The following is a 22,826-nucleotide window of genomic DNA, read 5'->3' as shown; positions in this document are numbered from 1 at the left end:
AAAATAGTGACAATGAAAATGAAGAAAATAGAAAAATGAAAGTGAAGGAAATGGAAAAATGAAAATGAAGGTAATGGAAAAAATGGAAATGAAGAAAAGGAAAAAATGAAAATGAAGGAAATAGAAAAAATGGAAATTAAGGAAATGGAAAAAGTGGAAAATAGAAAAAATTGAAAAATGAGAATAGAAAAAATGGAATTGAAAAAAATGGAAAAATGAAAATGAAGGAAATGGAAAATAAAAAAAATGGAAATGAAGAAAATGGAAATAGAAAAAATGAAACTGAAGGAAATGGAAAATGGGAAAAAAAGAAGACATTGTTAAACACGTTGTCCAGCAATGTATGTAAAAGATGGAAGTGACGTAGCGGGAGGGAAGGGGATCCAAGTGCGCAACGCGGGATAAAAATCGTTTCGCGCCGTCATTGGGGGGCGCGTGAGCTTCAGCAAAGACAGCCCTTTGGCGCTCGCTTCCTCTCCTCTCTTTCGCTCTCCCTCTCTCTCTCTCACTCTCGCTTTCCTTTCTCGGGGGGAGGCCTTCGATCTTCACGTTTGGTAAGACTGCAGCTCCAACCAGTGTGATTGGCATTGTCGCAGTCGATTTCGGGCGAGCATGGGTAATGCACGTGTCCTTTCTGCTATCACGCGAACAACCCCATACAACAAGAACAACCAAAGCAGTAGCAGCGCCCCCCTCACGAATTGTGCCCTCACTACTACCACCACAACAACTACAATCACAAATAATACCAACACCACCAACAATTTACTGCTGACCTCTGAAACTTCTGCCACAAGTAAAACAACAACAACAAGAAACACTTCTACCACCTTAACCAGCTGTAATCGTCGCAACAAAAAAGTGGCCAGCTGTGCGGGACATATTATCAATAATTTACGTCATCAGCACAATTTTCATCATTTTAATATCAATGAAAATAAATACATTAAATTACCATCAATAACGATGGGCCATAAACGGCCGTTTCGGCTCCTTGGACTTGCTCTTATCATTATTATCGTAACATTATGTGATCGCGTCAAGGCCGAGGTCTTCACCAATACCTTCCTGGTGAAAATGCGCGAACCGGCCGAACGACACGTAGCCGATTTTGTCGCTGCCCGAAACGGTTTCGTCAATCTGGGACCGGTGAGTAGAAAAGAAAATGAATGGCTTTTCTTTTCCCTGGCGAAGAGGACTTGAACTTTTGACAATTTTTTTTTCTTTTTTAGATGTTTGGAAACATATTTTTTATCACAATTACGTTATGATGTATCATAAAATTTTTTCGTTTGTTTCAAAATTTTATGTATTTTATTTTAAATATAATATACAAATAAATTTTCTATTCCTTTAGAAAAATTCTAGCCTTTACTTTTCTATACTTCAACAAACATTCACCATCACTAATCTTGGGATACAATTTTTTATTTTTCGTCAATAGAAAATGTTTCTCAGGTCATGAATTTTCACTATAGGTTTTACTTGGTAATGATTTTTTTCCTTTTCTTTATTTCTCCGCTTCTTTATATTTTTCCTCCTTCATTTTGCTTTGCTTCTTTGTATCTTCACTTCTTAAGTTCATCTCTTCTTTATTTTTGTTATCTTCTTTTTTTCTTTCGCTTATTTAATTTCTTCTCACTCTTCTTTCATCACCTCTTTACTGTTTCTCTTCTTTATTTCTTCATTTCTTAATTATTTCTCTTCACTTCTTCGTTTTTTTAATTTTTTCACTTTTTTATATTTCTTTGTTTCTTTATTTTTTATTATCTTTATATTTCTTCGCTTCTTTAATTTTTCTTCTTTATTTCTTCTCTTCTTAATTTCACCTCTTCTTTTTTTTATATTCTTCATCCTTTTACATATTAAAAATTTTCATCATTCAATCTTTGCCTCCTCTTTTTTTCCCTTCTGTATTTCTTCGTATCTTAAATTTTTTTCTTCTTTATTTTCTTTGTTTCTTTTTTTATTTCTTCACTTCTTTACTTTTTTACCTCATTAATATTTTTCTTTTTTATTTGTTCTCTTCTTAATTTCATCTCTTCTTTATTTCTTCGTTTCTTAATTTTTCTTCTTTTTAATTTCATTTGTTCTTTATTATAATTATTTCTGTTCTTATTTTTTTCTTCTTTATTTTTCTCTTTTCTACATTTTTTTCTTCTTTATTTTTTCTTTCTTACTTCTTTATTTTTTCTTTTTTACTAATTTCCCTTCTTTATTCTTCTTTTTATCTATACTTCATAATCTTCTTTATTTTTCCTCTTTAATATTTTTCTTCTTTATTCTTTCTTCTTCTTTATTTCTTCGTTCCTTAATTTTTCTTCTTTTTAATTTCATCTGTTCCTTATATTTTCTGTTTTTAATTTTTTTTTCTTCTTCATATCTTCTTTTTTACCTTTTTCCTTCCCTTTATTTTTTTAATTCCATATTTTTTGTCAATTTTTTAATTTTCCCTCTCCTTTTTTTCGTTATTTTTCTCTTTTCTAATTTTTCCTTTTTATTTTTCTTTGTTTCTTTTTTATTCGTAACTTTTTTCTAATCTTTTTTTTTCCTTCATAATTTTTTTTTCTTTAATATTTATCTTCAATTTTCCTCTTCTTCATTTGTTTCCTTCTTTTCCCCTTCTTTATTTTTCCTCTTCTTTTTTTAATTTTTCCATTTCTTTATTTTTTATTTGTTTCTTCTTTGATTTTTTTTCTTCTCAATTAATTATTTATTTATTCAATTATAGTCTATAATCTTTATTCTTTTCCTTTTTGTTTTTCTCTTTCTTTCTCTTCAATTTCTATCTTTATTTCTTCTATAAAGAAAATAACAAGTAATAAAAGAAGAAATCATTTAACTTTGTTGTCTTTCTTCACTTTTGCTTTCCATCTTATATGTTGTTTTCTTATTCATAACTTCAATTATTTTTAAACTTCACTTAACTTGAATATTTTTTTTTGTATAATTTTCTGTCATCTTTGTTCTTTTATTGACACTTTTCGCTATTTATTTTCACTCTTGTTAATTATTTTCTTCTTTCAGTTGATATTTGATAATTTCTTTTATAATTTTCCGTTTGCATTTATGCACAACTTTTTTTTTTTGTTTATATTTTTCTATTGTTACTGTCGCGTATACAATTTTTATCAATTTTTCTAAAGGGAAAATTCTCGAATCATAGAAATTGAAAATAAACATTGTTACAAGAAAAATATTTTCTTTTCTTTCTTCTACTACAAACAGAAGATTTGAACAAATATTTCCATTTGTTTTAATTTTAATACCTTCTTTTTCTTTTGTTTTCTGTTCCATTTTTTTTTTTTGCTTTCTGTTTTTTTCGAAAAAAGAAATTTATCCGATAGGTCGAAGGTCGATGACGTTACGAGATATGACAACCGCCGCCCGGTTTTTTTTTAATTTCCTTTTTCCATTATTATTTATTATTAAAGAGGTAATTATTCTTCGGAACTTGATCAATGGCCGAGAGTGTTTTTTCTTCTTTCATTTGCTACCCATCTTCTATGTGATTTTCCTTTTTTTAATGAACATCATACTTTAGAGCATAAACAGTACATTTTTATTCCATTTTTCAAAAAATGTTGAATTTTATATTTATTTACATTTATTCTTTTATTCTATTCACTTATTTATTAAAAATAATTGAAAATAACATACTTTAAAAAAGAAATTAAATTCTTTTTACAAATTTATTCTTCAGGATTTTTAATTACAAACCTTTAATCGACTTTTTCTTACTCTTTTTTATTCTATATATTATAATGAAGGTACAAAGTAATAATTAAAAACTGACGTCAGAGAAAAAAAGAATCTGAATTTTTAACGAAGATAAATGAAAATGTTTAAAAAACGAAATTTGCTATTTAAATAGAAATTAAAAATAAACGATACGAACTATTTAGAAAAAAATTCGAGAGGAAAGAAAATAAAAAATGCTAGTAAAGAAAATCTTATATAATGCGATTAAATAAAAAGAAAAATATATGATAAAAAAAGTATATGATTTGGAATAATTTAATAGAAAAAAATGAATGCGAATCTTACAGGACAATAATGGATAACTAAGGGAATGAAAAATGATCAAGAAGCTACGATAATATAAATTCCAAATGGATGCTTACTTAAAAAGGACTAAAATTGATGTGGGCAGTTGAGAAAAAATGGACCCAACACAATGAAAAGAGATAAAAAAATATTACCATTAAAAGATGAATTAAAATTCAAAGATTAAAATTAAAAGATAAATTAAATATTTTAAAAATTGATTTTTAAATTTTAAGATTTTGGAAAAAAACTATATTTTTAATTTCAATGTTTAAATAAAGAGAAGGAATGATTTTAACTTTCAAAACATAAAAATGATTGCAAGTTTGTTTACTTAAAAATATGTCAAAATAATTTTTATCCGTGTCTTAAGTTTTAATGTATAAAAATAATTCGAAACCGTGTTTTAAGTTTCAATTAATGTATAAAAATAATAAGCAACCATGTTTTAACTTTTAAAATACAAAAATAATCACCAACCATGTTTCAACGTTTAAAATACAAAACTAGGTAATTAACAACCATATGTCTCAACTTTTAAAATCCAAAAATTATAGCCGAACCATGTTCGAAATTTCAATGTAAAAAAATTAAAAATCACGTAACTTTGAATACCCAAAAATAACTTTTCTCATCTAATAAAAATTCAAAATTTACGAATAAAACATTTTTCATATTCCCTTATCGCACTTACTTTTTAATTTTCCCATTTTACCCACTTTTATCATTTTACAAATACTTCCCCTTATTCAATTTATTCGATTCCTTTAAATTTTTCTTAAACTTTACAGTTTTATCTATAATATAGACTGTAAAAATGCAAGAGTAAACTTTGAAAATAATTTGATAGATTATTGTATAGATGAAATGACGTTCTAGAAGAGTAGTAGCACTAAAATGTATAAAAGAATCCATAAGAATGAACGACAAGGGATGTTGACACTGTCCTTGAATGAGGAAATGAAGTTTATAAGGACAAGTGTGTATAAAGTGGATCAAAAAATGAAAAAAAATACTTGTTGAATACTACATCATTCCGAATAGCACAATACATTTTAATGCACTGTCATGTATGACATGTCAGCAAATAAATGTGGAACAGAAGAATATAGTACACAAAAAATAATACTCATATAATACAACAATAATCACAGTAGGAAATAAATCAATAAATAAACAAAATCCATGTTAGTAATATATTAATAATAACAATAATACTAATAATTATTAATAATAATACTAATATTAACAATAATAATAATAATATTAATGACTTTATCGATAATAATAATAATAATAATAATAATAATAATAATAATAATAATAATAATAATAATAATAATAATAATAATAATAATATACTCCATAAAAGGTTTTAATGTTTTTACAATTCTTTACAATTGAAGTTATTCATTTGTAAAGGTTATGTAACTACCCTTGCAGTATACAAAAAAATTACAACAATACTTATAAAAATTCTAAAAACAATAACAATAATGCGTCAAAAGCATTTGTCTCTTCTCCCCCATGATGAAAAAAAATAAAGAAAATAATTGTATAATAGTAGCAATAAAAATAAAAATAATAATAATAATATTTTATATTATTGCTATAATTATTATATTATATTATATTTAGGCCTCGGATTGAATTTAGAATTAAAAAAAAAGTATCAAAAGTATCATAATATGTTCGCAATAGTTGCAAATAGTCGCAAATTGTTTATTCACTACAAATAACGAGCGTATTTTGTTTGAATAAAGAGCGTTATTTGTGCACTAAAAACACAATTGAAATTATTTTTGAGATTATTTCCAAATTTTTTCAATTATAAAATAGTTTTTGAGGGATAAAATAACGGATGGTTTAATTTCTTCACTTGAGAATGCCGAAGGTCATCACCAGATGGCGTGAAATCTGATTTTATCATCTGAACTGCCGCCAAGCGGTGACTCTCCATATTGAATCTCAAAATGTTCGTCATTATTCGTAATTCTATATAATTATTTCTAATCAAATTTAGAGAGTTTCGCAATTAATATTAAACGGATTTCAGGACTCAAACCAGTGAAAGTATTTAAAAATACGGACTTTACGGACCAAAATGAAAAATTAAGAGAACATTTTACTTAAAACTATAAATTAAATTTTTCATAACTATAAAACATAAAGATATCGATAACTCCGAGTCTTCGACGGAGTGATCAATTTCTTCATGTTTTATAATAATTAAAGATGACCGAGTGATAAAATCATTTACAAGAATCTTTAACTAAAATTCTTCTTTAAATGGATTATTTTTAATAATTTTCGAAAAAGTTCTTTGACAATTTTTTAAATTCATTTGTTTACAATATTCAATTTAACAAAATTTCAATTATATTCGTAAATTCTTCAATAAAATAAATATTAGAAAATAAAAACTTACAATAATATTAAAAAAATTCAATTAAACTTTTTTAAAAAAGTTGATTTGAAAATTCAATTAAACTTTTCCAAAAAAAATTAATTTCAAAATTCAATTATTTTGAAAAATTCACGACATATTGCTTTTAATATTCAATTATTATTTAAAATTTTAACTGAAATTAATTTTTAAACAAATTTTTATTAGACAATTCTACTAGAATTCAATTATTTAAATACAAAAATAAATCCTAAGAAGAATTTTATTACTTTTCAACAATATTTAATTTTTGCGATGAATATTATTACTCTTGAAAATAATTGAATTTTTGCAATAATTTGTAACTTTTATAAAATTGAATTTGTTTCGTGTTTTTAACTAAACATTTTCTATAAATCCATTATTTATAATAATTTTTGAAAAAGTTCTTTAAGAATATTGAAATTCATTTTTTTACAATTCAATTTTACATAATTTCAATTATTCGTAAATTTTTCAATTAAATATAGATTAGAAAGTGAAAACTTTAAATGATTTCAAAAAAAAAAATCCGCAATTAAAGTTTCTTAAACAAATTAATTTTACAGAATTGTTAGTTAAAAATATGAAAAATTTAAATTTTCAAAGATTTTAATCTGAAACCTTTTCAAAATTCAATTACTTCTAAGAATTTATGCTTTAATGCTTTTAAAATTCAATTATAATCTAAAATTTTAACTGAAATCCATTTTTAAATCAATGTTTATGAGAAAATTCTACTAGAATTCAATTATTTAAATACAAAAATAACAATTTATTAAATAATTGAATGTTTCTTAAAATTAAATTCTCATAAAGGATTTTATCTATAAATTTTTAAATAACTGAATTCTTTTGACGAATTTTAATAAAATTTTGAAGAATTTTTTCGAGGAGTTCGATTAAAATTGTATTAAAAATAATTGAAATTCTGCAATCAGTTTTATTATTTATGAAAATATAATTGAATTTCCAAAAAAGAATTTTATTATTTACGAAAATAATTGAATCCCCGTAAAAATTTTATTATTTATGAAAATAATTGAATGATTGCGAAGTTTATAAAAAAATTTGCAAAAAATGAAATTCCTATGTGAAATTTTTATTATTTTTTAAAAATAATTAGAAGTTTGTGTAGAATTTTATTAAATTTTTTTTAAATAATTGAATTTTCTTGAAAAATTTTATGGAAATAGTAGATATTGAAAATCATTGAGTTAAGACCAATTTTTGAAAATAATTGAATTTCGGAGAAAAATTTAATTATTTCTAAAAATAATTAAAATTTTGATGAGAATTTTTAAAAATTTTTGAATATCATTGTATTACTTTTAAAAATAATTGAATTTCTGGAATCATTTGTAATTCCTCTAAAATTATCCAAATTATATTGTACAATTTACCAACTTTTCATCCTTTTTGAATCACATTACGGAGTTCATGGATTTTTACGGGATTTACGGACCTAGTTCGAGCCCTGGGATTTCAATTTTTAATTGCCTTTCCTTTTCGATAATTTTATCGTCTTTAATTTTTTTTAGCCATCAAATTAATTTTTTAACAAAATAAATTGCCAATTAAAATCTCCAATTAAATATTTTTTTTACACAAAATAAATTAGTATAATTTTTCTAACGAAATAAATGTGATTAGTAACTGATTTATAAAAATAGTGGTTAAATAGTTGTATGAAAAGTGTCATTATATGAACAAAAAATAATTGTTCATATAATGTTTTTGAGGCAACGATTCTGGATAGAAATGTTCCATTTGATTTTCGAATCCGTAAGAACACCACTGTAGCATACGCAATGGCGCTTGCATCGCCAAAGCCATGGAGTTCAATTAAATCATCAGGATGAGTCCCGATCCAGCGTGGACATCGTATTATTGAGAAAAGTGGCAAGTGATCGATAAAGGCAAGCCATCTGTAGGTTAGTGTTGCCGGCAGGTGATCGTCTCAGTCAAGTTGGTTTCGCCACAAGTCTTGCATTAGGACCTTCGCAACAATAATTATAGGAGCCACCCATCCGACAGGATCAAATAAACGAGTTACTGTTCCAAGGATGCTTCTCTTAGTCGGTGTATTAGTACGCGTAATGTCGAGGGGTTTTAAACGAAATTCGTCGCTGATCGGATCCCATGAAATTCCCAACGCTTCAACGGGTCCGTCCATCTCGATTTGGCGCCAGCTGGGACGTAATCGGTGACTACTGGGAATCGTATCTAGCAGGGACGGAGAGTTCGATATCCATTTCTTTAAGTGAAATCCTCCAGAGTTCATTATCGCAATCAGTTGATCACGACACTCCAGCGCTTCTTCTTCGTTGTCAGCTCCTGCTAGAAAATCGTCAACGTAAGTGTTGTCTCGTATGATCTTGGCTGCCACCGGAAAACGATCTCCTGCGTCATCTGCAAATTGATGCAACACTCGGATTGCCAAATAGGGAGAGCAAGTAACACCATAGGTAAGAGTGAGCAATTGAAAGTGTGTGAGCTTCTGTTCGCCTGGACGTTTCCATACTATCCGCTGAAGGTCAACGTCCGCCTCATGTACCCGTACCTGGCGATACATCATTTCGATGTAGGCGCAAAAGACAATGGGGAAGAATCGCCATCGCATTAAGACGGTTGTTAGTTCGTTTTGCAATTTCTGTCCTGAGTGTAGCAAAGTGTTAGTGCAGGTTCCGTTAGATGTGGGTTTTAAAGCATTAAAGACCACCCTTATCTTAGGACGTCCATCAGCACTTTGCCAAATTGCGTGATGCGGGATATAATAGACAGGTGCTTCGCTACTCATCGCAACATCATCGCTAATGGGTCTCATATGACCAAGTCGTTCATACTCCGTCATAAACTGTGTGTACTCCGTCGACAGACGAGGTTCTTTTTTCATGCGAAGTAACATGGAAGAAAGTACACGCTTGGCAGTAGTTAGCGATTCTCCCATTGAAAAATTGAGTGTCAAACGACGAGGAAGCCTTACTGTATATCTTCCACCGACGTCACGGCAATGCTCAGTTTAAAACAAGCGTTCTCACTCATGATCGTTCGACGGGATTACTGGGTCTGCGATCTCTTTCTGAATCCAAAATCGTCCCAGCAACTCGACAAGGTCGTCGTGAGATTTGACGCGCATTGCAGTGACATTAGGTGAAGCGACATGGTTCGGAGCTTCTGCTGTCCAGTGTGGTCCAAGGATTGTCCAACCAAAGACGGTTTGTTGAGCAATTGGTTCATTTTGACGTCCACGACGAACTCCGTCTCGAATTAACGAGCCGTAGATATCGGCACCCAAAATTATATCGATCTCTCGAGGTACTCTAAAGTCTGGATCTGCTAGACTGAGACCGTTTAGGTGAGGCCACGTTTGTTTTGAAACTGGGGATGAAGGAATCTTTAAAGATAGATTTCGGATAACTATAGCAAATACAAGAGTCGCTAGTCAGATGCGCCGTGGATCAGAGTGTAATGCAATCCTTTGCAATGACGACATCGATTTACAGAGCGACAATTTTGAGCTTGGTGTCCTGTTCGAAGGTAATTGAAGCAGAGTCGTAATTCTGTAACCGTTTTTTGACGTTTTGAAGCATCGAGACTTTTAAATTCTGAACAGCTGCTAACGAGGTGATTATTACCACAGACGGTACAGTTATCTTGACCAGAAGACAAGGTCATTACTCGCGGTCGTCCCTGAGAAGCCGTCGTTGAATTTGACTTACTCTTAATCAGCGTGGAATCTGAAGCTCGAGGAAGTTCAGTCACGTGAAGTACTCGGATTCGTCATTGGAGAAAAGTTTCAACACGGATAAAATCTGGAATTCGATCAGCTTCCCGTATTTCATTCTCCCAGTGCTTACGAGTCGTCATGTCCATGCCGTAGGCTGCGATGAACGTGAACCAATCGTCCCATTGGTCGACAGGACGGCCGAGAGTTCTGAGTAAGTTCTTACGCTGTTAAATTCTACGTTTGTGAAAACCAAAAGGTTAAAAGGAAAAAAAACATATGGGTAAATCTAAAAAACATTCAACTTTTATGTGACTTTGCTTTTTTTATGTACGTATGCCCTACAACAAACCTAATTCCTTCTGGATGAAATACATGCTGCACTACTTAATGCCTCAGAAAAAATTTGGAGTGGTTAATTGAATAATTTATGTGTTATGCGACTTAAAAGTCAGAGAATAATACACGGAAAGAAAAAGTCCGTCAACCATTAATGGATTAGTATATTACTTTGAGACGGGACACTTTTTCCGTTGATGGTTACTTAACTTTACTTAACGATTGAAAACGAGTCATGGATTGATTAGAATGCCAGTATGTGACCAATTGTTTTAGATTTAATGCTGAATTGTTATCAATGGCTGTTTGAATGTTTACGAATCATTAGTGAAAGTTTGTGAAACGTTAGTTGACTCGTATTCTAAATCGGCGCTCTTCCCTAGCGCATTGTTGCGCAGTGTACCGATGCGCATTTCTTCCGGTTTCTCTATAGTCCATGTGTTTTTGCTGTCTGCTATACATATCCCTATATACTATTATGTGTAATGTGAATATTTAACTTAACTAATAATTTGCAGTTGAATTGCGTCTAGAAATTGACCTCGATGAAAATATATTTTCTTTTATATTTCTCGCTAATTAAAAAGTAGTTATTAGTGCAAAATCATTTCTCACAAGTTGTGAAAAATTTTGTTATTTGGTATATAAGAACAGTTCGCTTCTAAACTTAAAGTGTTATAAGTGTGCGTTTCTACGTGTAGTTATTATAAGTGCGAAAATGTGTTGGAAAATGTGTTGGTCTAAAGCGTCTAAGAGTGTAAATAAAATATTGGAACTGTGCAACGAAAAAAATGTGTTCATTCTGTACCAAATAGTGTCTAAAATTAGGGATAATTCTGAAAGAAGTTGAATTTTTTGAATGCTTTTGATAGTCATAGAAAATTTAATAGACAGTTTTCTAAATTTTAGTGAACGAGTTTTATATATTGATGACAGTTTTCTAAATTTTAGCAAGCAACTCGTCACTGATTGTGACTCAAAGTATGTTATCCATTGAATGATTTTGTGTCCCGTCTCAAAGTAATATACTAGTCTATTAATGATTGACGGACTTTTTCTTTCCGTGTAGAAAAACTCAAAATTTAGGCGGTGATTTTTAGGAGATGGAAGATTGAAGTGAAAATAACTTTTGAAGCAATTTATATATTAATCTGATATTTTGTGTATTATTAGTTCCCGTGTGGAAATTGCCAAGGTTTGCCAATATTGATTGATCTCATAGCAAGATTGAGACAATATTAAACTGAAATGTTTACTTTTAACTTTTTATTTGTAAAATTTGACAGATTATCAGTAGAATTCTACAAATTGCTATTATCAGAATTGAGTTACTGATAATTAGTAAAAAGTTACTGATTCGATTAGTAAAATATAAGTTACTGATTCAATCTGTTGTATAAAAATATGACATAGTCAAATTTACTAATTTATCAGTTGAATTTAAAGGTTATGTTGACTTCTCTTTGGCCACCAGTATATTTACAGCATATCCTTAGTTCCGAAGCTTATGAAAGTTTAAATAAATCTTTAAATGTCTTCAGTTTTTCAATGTTCGGCTCATAAGTTGACTTAACATTGCATGAATGTTTACAATTTTCTTTAATTTTTTAATTTTTTCAAAACTTTTTAAAATTTTCTTTAAACTTCCTCCTTTAAAGAAAAAATTCATTTAAATTAAAAAAAAATTTTACTTCATGCAATGTTCAGTTAACTTTTGCGCCCAACATTGAAAAACTGCTGACATTAAAGATTTATTTAAAGTTTCATGAGCTTTGACTTTCATGAGCTTCAGTTAATTAACTCAATTAAAATTTTCATTACAATATATTTTTCAAGTTAAATTTTTAAAACCGTTCACGGATTTGTTAACTTCTGTTAAAATCATATTTTGTTGAATGAAACTGAAGTTTCCAACGTTTACGTCGACGAAATGAGATAAAAACTTCAATTTTTAAATAATTGACTTTCCCTCCCCGATTGGATTAAAAATCTATGCAGGATGCAATGAAAATAACAATTAAGTTCTTTTTATCAGAAATTATTTGCATCTTGATCTTTAAAAAAATTCTTTTCTCATTTTGCGTCAACGAAAATGTTACTGACTTCAGTTTTATTATTTTGAGGCATTTATAATGTAATAGTTCATATGACTTATGATGACAAGAATAACCTGAAGTATCATGCAACGCATCGTACCGAGCGAGCGCGGTTAAGTGGTTAGGTTATCGGTTTACGAATGTTAGGGTCGTGCGTTCAACTCCCAACGTGTAGGGATTTTTTCTCTGTTAGTATATAGGAATTAAGTATTATAAATTACATGATAACAAAAGTAGGTAAAAAAAAGTTGAAATAATGAATCTCAATAATAATAAATAAGAATAAATAATTGTTTTTAAGTAGTTAATTAAACTGTTCCTTTTATTGGGCCTAACTAGATTCTCTAGGTAGAACCAGGCTAGAAGAGCGTGACGTTTCAACCTAGGGCCTACAAGGATAAATAAGCTAGGACCAAGTTAATAAAGGGAAAATCTAGGTAGAACCAATAAAGGGCCATTAGAAAATTTCCACACGGGTTCTTATTTATTCATTTCAAATATACTTAGTGAGAAAAATGTGCAACAAAAAATAGCGAAATGGTGAGTATTTAATAAGGGGTGACTCTAATTTGAACCACAATAAATTATTTTAGTTTTTTTGTATGTAGTTTTTGAAGCATATAATTTTTAAAAATTTCTAAGTACACATTATATTTGACAAACGATTGTTAACAATTTGGTATGTTAACAAAACGTGTGCCTTTAAAATAAATTGACCTTTAATGGTAAAATATTCTAAAAGGTGGAGTGTAATCTTTATTTAAATGACACCTTATTTGAAGGCGCACTTGCACAATAATGCAAAATCACATAATTTCTTTTGTAACTGATAGATTTCTCATTTTTACATATACCTGTAAAATGCTTGAAAAAGATTTTATTATGGAGAGTCCACAATAGGTGCAAAAGGCAAGAAGTGCAAGTGCGAACCAATGCTAAATGTATAGGAATCGCACTTGCACTTGGACTTGCTACCTACATATTTGCACATATTGTGGACTCTCCATTAGGAATGTATATAAATCGTGATTTACTGCATCGTGTGGTTTTTCACGTAGGGGAGACCGGGGCTAAACCGGACAAGTCAAATATTTCCGAAACCGTGAAGAATTTCAAATCGTGTAAATAACCCATGAACGCTCAATTTCGTGATGCATATGCTGCATGAGGTTTTAGGGACGTGTCATTTTTCTTGTAATAATAGTTGCCGTTAATGTGTGAAAATGTCATTTTTCGAGGTAAAAGTAAAAAATTTTTTTTCTCATTTTTTTTTTGGGTTTTTATCGTTATAATTAAAGTGCAAATATCATACGGCAATTTTTCTTATAGCCCAAGGTGTACTGAGTTTAGTAGAAAAAAAGTTTAATGGAAAACGTTAAGAAGAAAAAATATATTGCAGGTTAATTATTAGATGACGATGTGGGGCTGAATCGGACATCGTGATAAAAAAACAACCAAATCTTTGAATTCTTTAATTTATTTTATATTAATTAACTAATTTATATTATATTCTTTGCATAGAACCACTTTATAAATAAATAAATAAAGAATTTATTTTAAAACTCGAATTCGCAAGCGAGTTGCTACAAACAGACAAGTCTGAAAACAGTAATTCATTTTATATTATATTAATTACCGATTTTACATTATATATTATATTCTTTGTACAGAACTATCTACAAATAAATAAATGAAGAATTGATTTGACTTTTCTACAAAAAAAAAAACGAAAATTTGTGTCTCATTCTTTAATTAATTAGTCGTGTCCGGTTTAGCCCCACCAATTTTCGGATTTTCGTTTTTGAGGTAGTCACCTTTGAAGCAATATATCTCCAAAGCTAGTGTAGTTTTTTAAAATCGAACAAGTGCGATTTGTAGGTGAAGGTACAAGCTTCAAAACGGTATATTACTCTTTAGCAAAAAATATTTTTTTGGATGAGTTTTTTGGTCAAAGACCAAATTCGTCCGGTTTAGCCCCGGTCTCCCCTATGTATTTTGAAGTTGGTGTAAAGCTGTGATTTTAAAATTAGCCAACATTTATGTTTTTTTTGTAAATGACGAAGTTCATACTAATTGTCAATTGTAACCTATTCATTAACGTCAAAAGTAAAGAAACCGCAATGTCTTCAGGTAATTTAATATTATCCTTTACATTTTTATTATATTTAAAAATAATTTTTTCCTTGATTAGTACTTACTGATGCCATGTATTTATTAATAATTTCGCTAGATTTAAAAATCCTCAAACGGGTTAGAATGAGAGAATCGATTATTTTTTGTTACTTATAATATGGAATAACTAAACAAGGAGCAGAAAATGTTAAAGTTAATTTTTATAAATGATAATTAATGAAATTTATAATAATAATAAAAAATAGTATAATTTGAATTTTGTTTATTTCTTATTTTATATTTCACAAGTCAGGTCGTTTGTAACTGTGATATAGCATACCCGAAAGTTTGTTTTCCGTCTAACTTTTGAAGCAATTTATGAATATTAATTACATTGATATTTTCTGATTTATTGAATAATTATGAATAAAATGATATAAACAATGCGTGAGTGCTCACAAATTAAAAATTTTTACCTTTTTTTGTCGAAGTGATCATGTTTTTTAGATTTGCCCATATATTTAGATTGTAGAGGTTTATTTATGAGAGTAATATAGGAGGTATGATGTATCAAAGATTATTGATTCAGTTTCATGTATGGAAGTTTACAAGAGACGTAAAATAAAGTGCATCTAATATAACAAAGCAAAACTAAATAATATATATATATATAAAATCTTCATTTCTATTTGGCATTATTTTTAGGGAAAATATTTTATAAATTTTACATATTTTATACATTTAATTAAATTATAATTTTATACATTTTATACGTAAAATAAAAAAATGATTATAAAATTCGTCTGGCTAGATATTCGTGTCTAAAACTAAAAAATAAATAAAAATTAAAATATTTTGTTTTGTGTATAAAATATAATAAAATTGATTATAAAATTCGTATGGTTAGATATTCGCGTCATGAATATATTTATATATATTTTGTTATTACAACAAACAAATATTTGGAAGATGGGTCGCAAATATGAGGGAAATAAATACACATCCTACACGTTTTAACCTATTTGCATATATACGTATATAAATATATCTATATAATATTTAGAGTTAAGTACACTGTTACATAAATTAATTATCCCACATAGTGTATTTTAATAGTTACGTAGCCAATTATAATAATATAATATTTGAACAAATATTCCATGTGCATTATCTGCCACATGAAATGTTTGAATATGTCAAGAATATAATAAATAAAAAATATAAAGAAAAAAATTAAAAAAAAATAATATAAAAAAAAATTTTTTTTAAATAAATTAAAAAAATTAAAAAATAAATTTTTTTATATGTAAAAAATGTGACGAAGGGGGGGGGGGGGAGGGGGGTCAAAATTAGTCCGAAAAATCGTGACGCAGTTTGTGAATGACCTCTAATATAAATATAAAAATAAATAAATAATAAATATGAACACTAAATTTAAATATAAAATAAAATAGAATCCGAAGAAATCAAGTTTATCAAAAAGATATGAATCAACATACACTTTCGATCGTTACAGCTGGGATTATAAATTTACTGTATAAATTATAATTACACTAAAAACGGGTCAATTGTTATCGTAAAAAATTCCCCCTTTTTTCTCTCGCGTAATTTTCTAAAAGTTTTAAATTCGAAAGAAATTTTTTTTTTAAAAGACCTATTTTTAACTTGAATCATGAATAATATTATTCTATAAGAAGAAACGAGGGGCTATACAGGTATGACGCACGAAAAGGAAAAAATAAATGAGTAAGGGGTGAGATGTGACATAATTTATTAAAAGTCGCACGCATCTATATACACACACATACTTTGTTTATGGTTCGAGAAAATTTAATCGTATTTCTATACGTATAAAATGAAAAAAGAAGAATTTAATTAAATCAAGAAAATTTTACTTCGTCAAGGAAACATGTTAGCAATTTTTTTTTCTTAAACTGTTATGTTATTCAGTGGTCACGTGTTCTCTAATAGTAAAGTATATGGGCCACGTAACCTCTGAATAACATGACCTTAAGTCGAGAAAATATTTTCTACGTCAGAGATAATATTTTTTTGATTTATAGATTTTATATATTTTTCTAGTTATTTATATATAAAAAACTTAAGTAAAAAAAAATATATATTTTTCTAATACGAGTAAACATTTACTTTAATATTACTGCTAACAATTTGCTGCAAGGTTGCTGTAATTTTTCAAAAATATTTCTTAAATTAAAGAAAAATGTTAGTTTTTTTATTTGAAAATCTTTGGTGACGTTCATTCTTATCAATTATGCCTTAGTTCTTTTATTACTATTATATATTATATTATATTATTCATGAGAAATATTTTGGAAATTAATTTCGAAGGGACTGGGAATTGAACCCAGGTTCGACGGACGCAAACCAAAGACCTTAACCAACAAGCTAAAAAACTAACATATCAGAGAAAAAGAAATCCAGGTTTCGGATATTATGACTTTTTCTACTATTTTCAAAAAATGCTCCTTTTTTCAACTTATTTACTGTTTGAAAAATTTTAAGAGATAAATTAAATAGAATTAGTTAACAATAAATATTTACTTTATAAAAATAAATCAATAAATATTACATTAATAATAATTATAATTATGGAAAAAATTAAATTATGTTTTGTATTGTTTGCAAAAAATAATTTTAAATAATAAAAAAATTCTATTTTTAAACAATTTTTCTAATTAAATTTCGAAATGTACAATTAAAAATATTTTAATTAATTTAAATTTTGTAAAATTTAATTGAAAATAATTTATTTTTCTTTAAGTATTTTAATACAATTTTTGAAAATCAACTTTTTGAAGAATTTTAATTTTGCAAATTTTGAAATTAATTAAATTCTCAAAAATTTTAATGAAAAATCATCCAAGGGTAAATTTTGAAATTGAAAATTAATGGAAATTAGCTTCTAAAAATAATGTTAAAATTTGTTTCAAAAAGCATTTCTTAGATTTTTTTATTTTACTTTTTTAAAATTCAATTGGGGGCCTGGAACGGATAACTGCCTGCAACGCATGGTAGAAAGCAGTAGAAAGGGACTATACCAGTCAGACAATATATAGTGAGCGCCTCTAGGCCTCTCACTGATGTCTGACTGGTATAGTCCCTTTCGACCATGCGTTGCATAGGCAGTTATCCGTTCCAGGACCTCAATTATTATTTTCAATATTTTCAATTATATATATTTTCAAAAATACAAAACCTATTATTAACATTTATTAGAATTTCTTTTAACATTTTCGACAAAACAATAATATTTAAAATGTTCAATTAAAATTATTAAAAAAATGAATTACTTTTTATTTAAAAATTATACAAAAATTCTTCTAAGAAATTCAATTATTTTCTAAAAATTACATAACAATATTTTTAGAAAACTAATTCTTGGAAAAATTGGATTATTTCTTTTTTTTCATTTTTCAAAAATTCAATTATTTTTAAAAGATTTTACCAAATTTTGATTATTTGGAAATTTTTAATTTCATATATTAAAAACCTAATCAATAATACTAAAACTCTTATCTATAAAAAATTGTTTTAAAATATTTAAAAAAAATTAATTTTAAGAATTTATTATAATTTTCTGAAAATATTATACCAAAATAATTTTAAGGAAACAGTTACATTTATTATTATAAAAAAATGAATTTTTGTATTTAAATAATTGAATTCTCGAAGAGCATTCGGAAAATCATTTAAAATAATTGATTGAAAAAATTAGAAATTAAAATTAATATTTCTTTTTAATTTAAGAAATATTTTTGTAAAATTACAGCAAATTTGCACAAGAAAATAAATTTCAAGTAAATGCATTCACTTGATTCAATTAAACTTTTTTCAGAGCATATTTATTGTAAATTAATATTTAATAAAAATGATTTCTTTATATTGAAACTACTTTTTTTTTTACTGGAGAAACGTGTTTATGGCTTTTAGAACATTTAATGGCATAAAAGTGACAATTTAAAATGGATTTGAAGATTTTATGACTTCACATTGGAAAATAGAGTAAATTCCGGTATATGACGACTGTGTCTATAAATGTGTGTATGTGTGTCAATCGTAAAACTATAAACAGTTATAAAAATCGTTTTTCAAAACTTTCCGTCATTCTTTCAAGGGAAAATGCTATGTATTTTATTCTTCAAACCAATTTATCTTCATTTCCTTTGTAAACAAGAAAAATTAACATTTTTCTTTCCTTGGAAATATTTTTACTTTTTTGTATCTTCCTTTTATTTACTATTTTTATTTTTTATTTATATGTATTTTATTTTGTATGTATTATGTATTAGTATTTTGATTTTGAATTTTTTTATTTACCCTTTCAATTCACTTTTTGAATTTCGTTTTTTATTTATTTATTTATTCAATATAGACGGGCAAAGAAATTCAATTTTTCTATTTACTTTCTGCATTCGGTTTTTTACCATTTTTATTTATTTACTTATTTAATAAAGACGGTCAAAAAAAATTTAATTTCTAATTTTTTATTCACTTTTTGAATTTTGGTATATATTCTACTATATTTTAATTTTTTTATTTACTTTTGGAATTTTGTTTTCTATTTTCACTTTCAATAATACATTTTTTATTTAATTTCTTAATTGTAATTTTAAAAACAAGTTTTAATTTAGAATTTTTTTTTCTTTCGTAAAGAGCAAAAATCAACATAAGGTCACGTGGCATTTAAGAGAATTTCTAAATACATTTTGTATATATGTATAATAAATGTCATTTTTCTCACTAAAAGTAGAATTACAAATGCATATATACAATTTATAATTTACGCCTCTTTTTTATGCTCATTGATCCTATATTTATATGCGTTAAATGCAACAGCAAATCTCATTGAAAATGAATCTTTTCAGAAAAAGTATCTTTTACGTAACTAAAAATCATATATTTTAAAATTTAATTATATCATAAATTAAAAACTTTTTTTTATTAATTACTAATATAAATTTTTTTAACCACAACGAAGATGTAAAATAATCTTTCTTAATCCTAGACTATTTATTAACCCTAAAATAATTATATAACCTAATTTAAACCATTATTATATAATTCTAAAAGCGAAAATAGTTTTCTGTACTTTTTTTCAACCTGTACAATTTATTTTTAATCCCCTAGGGAGAAAAGACGGTCTTTTTTAAAGACCCAGCACTTTTGAAAAAAAGTCTATTGAAAAAAAATTCCATTGAAATACAGATTTTGTAAAAAATAAATCTGCACCATTTGTGATGAAAATTTTTAAGTTCTATTGAAAAAAAATTTATTAAAATATAGATCTAAAAAAAATAAATTTTTACTTGGGTCAAAATTTCTCAGAAATATCAATGTTGGTTAGGGGTCTTTTGATTTTTTTGAAAATGGGCATAATATCTTTAGTGTTAGGAAAGATCTGTTTGTGGGTCAAAGGGTTATCAAAAATTTTCAAAATTATTAGAGTTACGGTGCTTTTAATTTTTAGGTTAAATTTTTTTTAAATAAGATATTTTTGACAAATTTTCATAAATCTTTTTCATATTTACAGGATGAACAGAAAATTTACAACCGTTTAAAATAAAAATTTTAATTTAAACATTTTTCAAAAATTTGCCCGGAAAAAACTAAAACTAAAATTTGAATAACTTCGAAAGTTTTAGACCCTCCATCAATTTTTTTTATGAAAAAACGCAGAAAATTATAAGAAATCCAAAAATTGTTGTTTTATTAAACTAGCTCATATGGTCAAATGAGTGAAAAACTAATTTCAAAAAAATTTTTGAATTTTTTCCGGCCAAATTTTAAAAAAAATGTTTAAATTACAATTTTTATTTTAAACGGTTGTAAATCTTCTGTTTATCCTTTAAATATGAAAAAGATTCATGAATATTTGTCAAAAATACCGTATTTCAAAAAAAATTTAACCTAAAAATTAAAAGCACCGTAACTCTAATAATTTTGGAAAATTTTGAAAGCCCTTTGACCCACAAACACATCTTTCCTAACACTAAAGATATGGCCATTTTCAAAAAAATCAAAAGACCCCCAACCAACATTGAGTTTTCTGAGAAATTTTGACCCCCACTTGTAACAAAATAAAAATTCTATTTTTTTTATTTAATTTCTTTATAATTGTGAATAAATACAAAAAGTGGGAGGGGACGAAGAGTATTATAAAGTTATGTTGAAATAAAATTTATCATCCTTATATAAGAGTCTCTTATTTGGATTATATTCTTTTCTTAACGAGTTCTATACACAGACAGGCGCAAAAATAATACATTTTTTTATGGGAATTGAATTTATGTGTTTGTTTCTTCAAGAGACGAGTTTTTTTTATGGTACACTGTAGAATAAAAATAAAAATAAATTATCAATGAAATTGTTCAAGCATCGCATCGGGATAACTAGATTTGCATCTCTAAATTTGTGCAATGACTACGCACTTCTCTCTAGTTGTAAAAAAAAAAATTGTACTCCTACATTTTTTTGTACATTTAAATTTAATAAAATATTGCGAAAAAAGGGAAAAGGAGAGAAAAAGAAGTAGAGTGAGGGACAGAGAGAGAGAGAAACTGATACTATATTATTTCGATATAAATTCTCTGCTGTATTGACTCGTTCCTTTTTATAAATTCAAAGGACAGGCGAAAGAAAAATGTTCCATGTGACCTTTCATATAAGCATGTCTTATTTTTTCTTCCCGTTCTTTAAATTTCTATCTTTTCCTAATTTTTTTTTTTTTTTTTTTTTTTTTTAAATTGCCTACGACGAATTACGTGCCCCGTATATGAAAAATATTCGTTGAAAGGTTTTTATAACGCGCGGGCGCTCTCTCTCTCTCTCTCTTATATACGAGTATGAAACATAACTTTAAAGAGTGAAGTAAATAAAAAGTCGATACTATCCATGCTCTGATAATTTTTAATATGTATTCACCTCTTTTCTACATCATCATTACATTTTTTTTATATTAATAATTTTTACAAGATGTCCTCATATTTTGAATACAGAATCGCCCCCTCTCTCTTTCTCCATATTTTATTGGAAATTTTGAACTCTTTTTTGTTCATTCTCTTCCTCTCTCTTTTTTAGTGGAAATTTTTGAACTTTTTTTTTGCTTTTAACGATTATTCTCTTTTTCTACTTTTTTTAGTAGAAATTTTGAAGTTCTTTTTTGGCTTTTTTTGTTTATTCCCCCCCCCCCCTCTCTCTTTTTTTCCAGTGGAAATTTTAATTTTTTTTGTTTTTATCGTTTATTTTTTCTCTGATTTTTTTGACTGGAAATTTTAATGCTATTTTACTTGAACTTACTGTAGAACTCATTATTTTTGCTATTGATATTCGTTCTTTCTCTTTTTTTTGCAGAAACTTTGTATTTGCGATACTTTACCTATTATTATTAAAAAAAAAATTTTTTTTTCAGCATTTATTTTTTATTTTCTCTATGTCTCTCTCTTTTTTCCAATGGAAATTCTGATCTCTTTTATATGCTTCTTTCTTGTTTATATTCAATTAGCGTAGGTATAACAACTTTATCATACAAAATATTGTACGTAGTATAATTTTTATTTTTTATTTTTTAATGGAAAAGTTCTTCGCCAATTATACGATGTCTCACGAAAAGATAGTAATTATTATCAATTTTTGTTATACGTTATTAGAAAACCGTGTATAATTAAAGTAAAATAATATAATTACCATTTTTAAAAAAAAAGTTCATACACATGGTAATTAAATTTTTTATTTTTTTTTTGAATAACTTTCCGGTGAATAGTAATTGGCAATTTGTGTGGAAAATCTAATCAGCCATATTATTATCTTCATTTAATTTTATCATTTAAATTATTAATACGTGAGAATTGTTATTATTATGATTATTAATAACATTATTATGGTCATTTTATTCTATAATCACTATTTTATAAGAAAAATTACTATAAATAAACAATGATTAATAAAAACCAATTTTTTCCCTCACTTTTATTATTGTATTATTAATATTTATTTAATTATTTAACCGAATGTAACAAACAATAAGATATTATTGTTATTGCTGTTATTGTTATTAGTGTTA

General features: G+C 26.9%; 1 protein-coding gene across 1 annotated transcript in view; it reads left to right on the top strand.

The window, feature by feature from the left end:
• Positions 1–316: 316 nt before the first annotated feature.
• Positions 317–22,826, top strand: part of LOC122498459 (neuroendocrine convertase 2) — a 38,233-nt gene continuing 15,723 nt past the window's right edge. Inside the window, exon 1 of the mRNA XM_043606191.1 lies at positions 317–1,149. Within this exon, the coding sequence (XP_043462126.1) occupies positions 613–1,149 (537 nt within the window). The 5' untranslated portion in view covers positions 317–612. The remainder of the gene's footprint in view (positions 1,150–22,826) is intronic.

The sequence above is a fragment of the Leptopilina heterotoma genome, unplaced genomic scaffold, assembly GCF_015476425.1.
Source record: "Leptopilina heterotoma isolate Lh14 unplaced genomic scaffold, ASM1547642v1 Lhet_15, whole genome shotgun sequence".
NCBI lineage: Eukaryota > Metazoa > Arthropoda > Insecta > Hymenoptera > Figitidae > Leptopilina > Leptopilina heterotoma.
This window is presented reverse-complemented; position numbering and strand designations above follow the sequence as displayed.